Genomic DNA, 8,450 nt, shown 5'->3' on the forward strand with positions numbered 1-8,450 from the left:
GTAAAACCCTTTGAAACCCTGAAGAGAAGACTGCCCATTTTCTTTGAAAGGCAGCTGACGGAACAAGCTTCAGTACGAGAAACTCCTGCAGCCGAAGTCCAACTCTATCTGGGTCTCGTCTGCTCAATCCCAGAGGTAACATTTCATCTAGAGACTTAGCTACTCAGTTCTCTTCCACTGAATCTGTCTCCCTTTTAGATTGTCTAATACTAATCACTTGCCAATCTCCCCAAACTGGTCATGACCCATTTGCCAAAACTCAGGATAGCATCTATTCCCAACTGGGTTTCTTCTATTTTTCATGAATATCACCTTACATCACCAAGAACCCTGTTTCACCCAATTGGGGTTTTCCCCAATGTCCAAATCCCTAGACTTTACAGCACAAAAATGGCCCCTGAAATTGAAAACCATGAAATTTTGGTTGAAACTTCGACTGCTAAGGGCAGAAAGGGTACTCATAGTCATCGTTACATTCAAAAAGAAATGCAAGCGGCATTGTTGGAGTATTTGCATAGCACTAGAGGCTTACAGTTCATTGATGCTGAGAATATTAGTAAAAACTGCCCACATTTTATAGACAAGCTTTTCAAAAGGGTTGATTGTGAGAGAGAGATTCGGAAGTCCATGGCTCGCTTCTTGCGTTACCACCCTATTAATGAATTTGAACCCTTCTTCGAGAGCTTGGGTTTGGAACCTTCCGAGTATGTTTCTCTTCTTCCCTGCAATTTGATGTATTTGATTGATGATGAGTTGTTGCTCCATAACTATACTGTTTTGTCTTATTATGGGATTCCACCGAATAAGGTTGGAAAGATTTACAGGGAAGCAAGAGAGGTCTTTCGATATGATTTTCAGGTTTTGGCATCAAAACTTCAAGCTTATGAAGAACTGGGTCTTAGTCGATCTGCTTTAGTTCACTATGTTGTTGGTAGTCCTGAACTTTTGCTTGGGGATGTCAATGCAGCATTTGTTTCGGTATTCAAAAAACTGAAGAGTATTGGATTTGAAAGTAATGGGATGGAGGGGAATTTAAAGGAAGATAACACTTATTATTGGAGCCGGATGCTTGAAGTTTTTAGTTTGTTTAGTGAGATGGGTTGCAGTGATGAGCAGTCGGGCAAGCTACTTCGCCACAACCCAGATATTTTATTTGAAAGTTCGGGGGAAACGACAGTCTCACTGATTGGGTTGTTACAGAAGTTTGGATTTACAAAGAGAGAGTTATGTTCAATGTTTTTACAATTTCCACAGATTCCGGTAGCAAAATTTGTTGCGAATTTAAGACAATGCATTTTGTTTCTGGATGAGATTGACATGAAGGCTGCAGAGATCGGGAAGATTGTGCATTCTCACACGCTGCTACTGGGTTTGTGCTCTTTGAAAAAAACTAAAAGCTTACTTGACACTTTGAATGTTGGGAAGAAACGATTGTCTCGGTACATCCAGGAGAACCCAGAAGAATTAAAAAACTGGGTTTGGGGTAGAAGAGTTGAATCATTTCCAAATTCGGGAGATGAAGTTAGATCAAAGGCTCAAAGGACTAAGTTCTTATTAGACATAGGATTTGTAGAAAACTCCAACAAAATGAAAGCAGCCCTGAAGGCATGTCGAGGCAACGGAGTGGAGCTTCAGGAAAGATTTGATTGTATTGTAAAAGCTGGTTTGGATCGGAAGGATGTCTGTGAAATGGTTCGATCAAGCCCTCAAATTCTGAACCAGACAACGGATGTGATTGAAATGAAGATCAACTGTCTTGTAAATGAATTGGGCTATCCCATATGGTCCTTGTTGACCGCCAAAAGATTACTTTCCTATAAAATGGAAAGGGTCAAGCTTAGGGTTCGCATGTTCAATTGGCTCAAAGATCATGGAATAGCTGATCCTGGTCTTTCGTTGAGCACTCTTATTTCTTGCTCAGAGAGTTATTTTATAAAGACTTATGTACATCGTCATCCTGCCGGTCCTCAAGTTTGGCATGATCTGAAGAATGAAATTGAATCCGATTGGTAAAACATTACTTGCTTCTCCTGTTATATTTTTGCGTTGCTGCTTTTCCCAAGTTTGGCACTAACCTACTTTTTAAAGTTTCATTGACATGACAAGATTTGGTTAACAGGCAAGATCACACATAAAGAGTACAAAGAAGCAAAGTTCAGTTAACACCAGGTTATTTGTATATATAGAACGATAAAAATGAGTCTTATCTATAGCATGACAGTTATCTGGTAACTTGAAAAACATACTGATACAAGTGTTTTAACCCAAGGGTTTTTCCTAAAGAAATATTTTCTGGGTCGTAAACAAGATGAATTCTCAAGTTAAAATTCTGTTTCAGCTATTATCAGTCAACTTACTCAACACCTTAGTTTTTTATTCTGGAAATTGATGCAAAGCAGATGAAAAGGTAAAACAGTGACCTTGCTTTTGTGCTCTTGCTGAAATTTTATTCCAGGGTAATTCGGCAGAATGAGATGGAAAGGTATGGGAGGAACACTATGATAACCCTGCTGTTCCTCCTAATATTGCCTTGCAACCATTGAGCCATTTTAAACATCCATATCTTGTCAGTTCTGCCATCTCTAATTTGTTCCATAACTTCCTGTTGCGTTAAGACCAATCCACGGCAGTGGCCAGCTTGACTTTTAAGCTCGAAGCATGAATCTGAGAGTTTGACAAAGGAGAGAAGTCAGTGGCATTGGAATTAATCTCAAAATGGTGCTTCCCAATTCCCAAAACACACACTTCAGAAAGATGGTTCTTGTCATTTGTAAACGTTGTCGCTGTACCTTTGTTTCTGCCGTTACCATAACACTCACAATAGTATCTCTACCCTCCACAGTGGAGTGTTCTGGTTGTGATCACAAACGTAAGAAACTACATGGTAGTGTAGAAGAGTATTGAGTCAAAGTCGAGGTTAAAACGGCGGCAGGCTTTTGTTGTAGCAAATATGGGTCCGGTCAAGTCTAATATTGACAGTGTTACTTAACTTTGATGTGTTAAAAAGTGTATTAGGTAAATTTTTTCTTTTCATTTTTTGAACTCTAACTCTACTGACCATCGAGCAATTCTCATTGGCAGTATGAGAGTTAAACTAGTTTTGAGTCGGTGAGAATCGAACTTGAGTGATCACTGTTGCAAATAATTTGTTTGATCAAACATCAAACCACAAAATTAGCAGGGGGCAAAATTACAATGACTTTGGTTGCTCTTGTAATTCACTAATATAGATCGCACGAAAATGGCCAAATAATCCAAAATAGTTGGGTAATTGTCAAAATTCTACGTATCAACAAAGATTCATGATTCATTACCTTTTTTTAACCGGAGGTAAAAGAGTAAAAATAAAATAAACACCTTCTACCAATTTCCTTTTTCCTCTCTTCCTCCATACAAGTTGTTTCTCTCTGCCTCCTCTCTTTTCAGCTGAGCTCTCAAGACTCAAGAGCTTAGTTCTTTTGTTTTGATGCTCTTGAGGTCCCAATCTTTGTGCTGACGTTTCTCGTTAATCTCGTCATTTTCTGATCTGTTTCTTCATTATTATTTCTTATTCAGATCATTGTTTTCAATTTGTTCTTTTGGCCTCTGCTACTTCTCTGTTGGAAACCATTATTACAGAAACAATCTCAGTTGGCTCTTGGGTTTCTGTTGGTTTCTTGATCGGTCTAATCAGATGGCGAGACATGGGCTTTACCAATGAGTTGCAGAAAGTAGATATTTGATCGAAGGTCAGCTTCAGTTTTCTCTTTTGCTGCTTTCTTATGTTGCACATATACTTTGTTTTCTCATACTAATGCCTTTTTGTTTTTTGTAACACTGAAACTAAATGGTTGGAAAAATAATTTAAATTACTTGTGTAGTCATAAGTCATCGATCTCTCAATGTTAGAGACCTGAAGAACCAAAGTGCTTACTTCAATGAGCGTTTGGTTGGATTAGTTCATCTATATGAAAACATCAAGAATCTTAAGATTAAAATGTATCAGTTTGCTTTTCTCTCTTTCATTCTTTAATCAGCAAAACTTGGAGATATTAATTTGGATTTGGATTGTGGAAGTGCAGCCACAATGATTTTCCTTTGGATTTATAGTTGCCAAAAGGATTGATCTTTCTTATTTTTCTGCAGATCTTTAGTTTGAAAATTGTGTATAAAAGGGTACATCTGGTTTCTGATACTGATATCTGGACAGGTTTGTTTCACTCTTACTTGTGGTGTTTGCCTCGTACCATCACTTGAAAATTTTATGTTTCCGGTGATTTGAATTTCCAATTTTTTGTACTGATTTGATCAATGCATGGAATAATTGAGTCAGAACAGCCACTTTGTAAATTGTAATAGACTTTGTTGCTATGGTTAAGCACTTGAGCTGCATATTTGTGTAACTGAAAAGTGAAACCTATAGAGGTGGAGGAATTGAAACTGTATTTGCAGTTATTCTTAATTGAATTCCTCAAAAATCAAATTGAGTGTAAGGAATTTTGTATCTTTGGGTGATTGCCTTTATCTTTTTGTGTTGGTTTTGTTTGTGGATCTTGTTTCTCATAGTAAAGTCTAGGACTTGTGTACTGTTCCTTAAAATTTTGAGTTTCTGCTAAACTGACGCTTTTGTCTCATTCTTAGATCATTGGCCTGATGTGCTTGTGCTCCGATCATTTCTGCTTATATGCCTTATATTGCATTATTAACTTTGTAGGTTCATTCAGTTGATCAATTCTTACATCTGAAGTCCTTTCTTTCTTCTTACAGAAGTTTCTTGTGTGCCAAGTATTTGCCAAGTTTCTTTAGGTTTTTAAAAAACTTTCAATTCATTTTTTCACCATGGTTAGAGGTAGAGTAAAAGGGAAGACACAAAATGAAATTATTGCTGGTGAGGATCCTGTAAGCACCAAAGGGCATAAGATTCTACCAAACAGGAGAAGAGGAAGGCCACAAAAGCCATTGAAGGATGACGTTGGAAAAGTGAAAATTCAGAAGATACAAGATGCGGATGAGAAAATTCATATTTCGTGAGATGACGTAACAAACCACTCTACTATAGAGAATGGCACAAAAAGGAAGAGGTCTGCTCATGAAAATTTAAACTCCATCCAAGAGGAGAACAGCATGGAAATAAAGTCCATCCTTGATGAACCTATCAAATCTCTTGGATTCCGACAAAGTGGGAGTAAGCGGAAAAACAAGCCTCACCGAGCTGCTGAAGCTGGTGTTCAGTGCAAATGAGTTCAAATTAGCTTTTCTCATACTTGCCCACCTTCTTTTCCCTCAATGGGGGCTGATTTGAAATCATAAGAGAGGCCTTTCCTATTCACCTGTCACCCCTTAAAATTGCTTTGCTGTATGTTCTGTTTTTCCAGTACGTTTTTAGTTCCTTTCCTTGGTAATGAGGTTTTGGAATCGTTATTTTTGTTTTATTAGTTGACATACACGTTTTTTCCTAGCTTACTGAACATTTGATGAAATCCCTTCAATTTTTCTAGATTGGTATTCGTTTTTTTCATTCCCAAAAGGGGGATTATGTTTTCCATTGGCTTAGTTACATATCTGATGAATGTGAGCATATGCTTGGATAAATTAATAGCTAGGTAAGGAGGAATCTATAATCGGGACCCATATTTATCCAAAATCAAGCAGCAGTATGCAACTATGCACTTGTAAGCTGTAATGTGGGCTGCTTAACAAAATATAACAGGGACTTATATCTGTGTATAGAGTGGGATTCATTACAACTCTTCCATTTTTCTTTTTCTCAATATCCCTTGAATACGTGAAGATATTGTCCTCATAGTTGATTTAACTGGTGGTATCCTGAACTCTTTAACATCATTTGAATATTATTAGACACTGATAAGTGTTATCAACATGTGAACAGAGGTGTTTGGGGATTGGCAGTTGTTGCAGCTGATAATCAAGGATACTCAAAGACTCAACAAAATCAGGTAAGTTATGCTCTATTAAAGATTTCAGTTCAATGCTAACTGTTGCAATTATGGATGGAGATGGTTCAAAATATTCTTTGATGCATATGATGGTACTACTATTTCTCCTGCAATATACATGCTTGAGTTGTGTAAACAATTGAAAGTTGGTTAAGTAGATAAGCAGTACATGACTACATGCATTTCTTGTTTGATTTATTCGGCCATGCTTTATGGTCCTTAATCATGTATACGTGCAACTGTGTATGTACATAACTTCGCAAATCAGACCACATGCGTCGAGAGATTTCAGTTCTGAGTCATAATATGGTGTTCTCTGTGTTTGTTTCTAATAGTTCATTTTGGAATTTAGATGTATGTGTTCTGATCTGCACGTTATACGTCTGTATACATACATCTTCCTATCATAATAATAAATTATCTATCAGTCCAAACTGTATACACAAAACTGTAACAGAGATCGTATAAAAAATATTGTAACAGAGATAGTCATAGCAACAAGGGAAAAAATGGTGGCAGAAGCCATCATGATCTTTTCATGTGAAACTCAATCTCAAACGTACGGTATCAGAATCAATAAATTTGAAGATGGATGTAATGTATTTAAGCTCTTCATTTGCTTTTTGTTCTTTATCATTCTCTCTCTATTTGTGAAGAGAAGTTTGCTTTCACTTTGCCCAGAGAAAGAGAATATTATTCCCTTTTCCTTTTCCTTTTTATAATTTTGTGATACCTTGAGTCTTCTTGATATTTACTTATATTCTGTTACATATCTAAATAACATACGCTAAAATCTTCTCATGGTGGTGAATCTTTTGAGGTTATTGAGGATATGATCAATAATGACATTATCATTTGTCCAGGCATTATGAATAGCACCTAATACTCACCAAGTCATAATTCTGAAAAATGAACTGATTTAATTTTATCTCCAGGTACTCTACATGACTTAGTTATGAAATTATTTATTTAAATTGAACTCTCTTGTATCACTTCTCTTCATATGTTGATTGCTTTGTTCACAACTAGTAGAATTTTGATATTTTGATTTTCACAAGACGTTCAAATGAAATTAGAAGCCAGAAACCATTACATAAGCTTTCAGTTCAAACAATACTCACAAACGTTTTATAATGCTTGCAGGACTCACAAACTTTAACACATTTTAGTAATAAACAGACGAAAAACAACCCAAATTGGATGGCATGATACATTAGTGAACTTTAACACATTTTAGTAATAAACACTATCCTAGTGGTGAACTTTTGAATCATTGGACTTGGCTCTTCTTTGGAAACTTAGTTGGCAGAACTCTCCGACTCTGTTACCTGACAGAATCCTTCACGGTGGATATTTATATTGCACTCCCTACATTCAAACACCAATCCTACACAGGGTTGTTCACACTTCTGGCAAGGAAGAATGTTCTCTCTCTTATCGAACCGAATGGGGCTCCTTGACTTATCAACAAGGGTGACGAGGTGTTGAGCATGAGCTTCGTGCTTGCAAGTGCTCCCTAACTTGACTTGTGGATGCCTCCCCACAATGCAGTGAGCATGGCAATCAAAGTCACAATCGTCGCAGCGGTAGAACCAATGTGCTGGATCTCGAGTTCCTTCGCATATTTGACAATAGTAACCCAGCTCATCGGGGACACTAGTATATGTGAGCTTGAGAGGATGATCGTCGTATCGGTGCCTACCAGTAAGAGGTAGTCTAACACATGGAATACAAAGATGATATTCACATCTCTTACAACTAAAGCAGAAAAATATGTTACACCCACAACTGCTGCAATGGACGTCCTCATCCCATTCTGTGTTGAGGAGGAGGCGGTGAACATGAGAGTCATGTTTAAGAGCCTTGTTATCCCAGTAGGCACTGCACTGACTGTCGAGGTAGAAAACAGTTTCACCTTTAGATGAGGCACATTCCTCACAAGTATATGTGAAGCCTTGGTTAAAAGCATTACACATATAACACTGGAACACACCACCAATATAAGGTGCCTTTGAGAGGAGCGTGAACTGGTGTTGGTGAAGTAGAGGGAGAAGCATCTTTTTAGGTAATTGAGCACATACCTTATGAAGAAAGAAAGTACACATCTCCTCTTCTTGTTTGGTGCAGCTATAAAAGGATTCTTTGGTGGCAATTATGGGCCGGATGCATCCCTCACAAGTAATTAATCTGTGGTCATCTTTAACTTCCTCACAAGGATCATTAGCGGCTAATGAATGTTGGTGACTGAAGTGTTTGATCTCTGACTCATCATCATCCAGGGCTATGTCCAAATAACTTTCTTCTTGGGAGTACTCAGCTGTCGTACATGCAACATGGGCAACATAACCGCTACAGTCACCGCAACAATAAGCAGCCCGACATCTATCAATGTTTATGGAACACACTTTGCATGACATATTGCTGGGGTAGCTGTTGTCAAGGAACCAGGTCAGCTTCAAGTGGTGTTGGTGGGAAGGTTTTTTAATGCTGCGTGGTAATGAAGCACATTCCTTA

General features: G+C 37.7%; 1 protein-coding gene across 1 annotated transcript in view; it reads left to right on the forward strand.

Moving 5' to 3' along the window:
- LOC101302386 overlaps nt 1-2,013 on the forward strand; it is a 9,222-nt gene extending 7,209 nt beyond the window's left edge. The window contains exon 2 of the mRNA XM_004306172.1: nt 264-2,013. Coding sequence (XP_004306220.1) covers nt 264-2,013 — 1,750 coding nt within the window. The remainder of the gene's footprint in view (nt 1-263) is intronic.
- Nucleotides 2,014-8,450: the final 6,437 nt, after the last annotated feature.

The sequence above is a fragment of the Fragaria vesca genome, linkage group LG6 (genome assembly GCF_000184155.1).
Source record: "Fragaria vesca subsp. vesca linkage group LG6, FraVesHawaii_1.0, whole genome shotgun sequence".
Classification (NCBI taxonomy): Eukaryota; Viridiplantae; Streptophyta; class Magnoliopsida; order Rosales; family Rosaceae; genus Fragaria; species Fragaria vesca.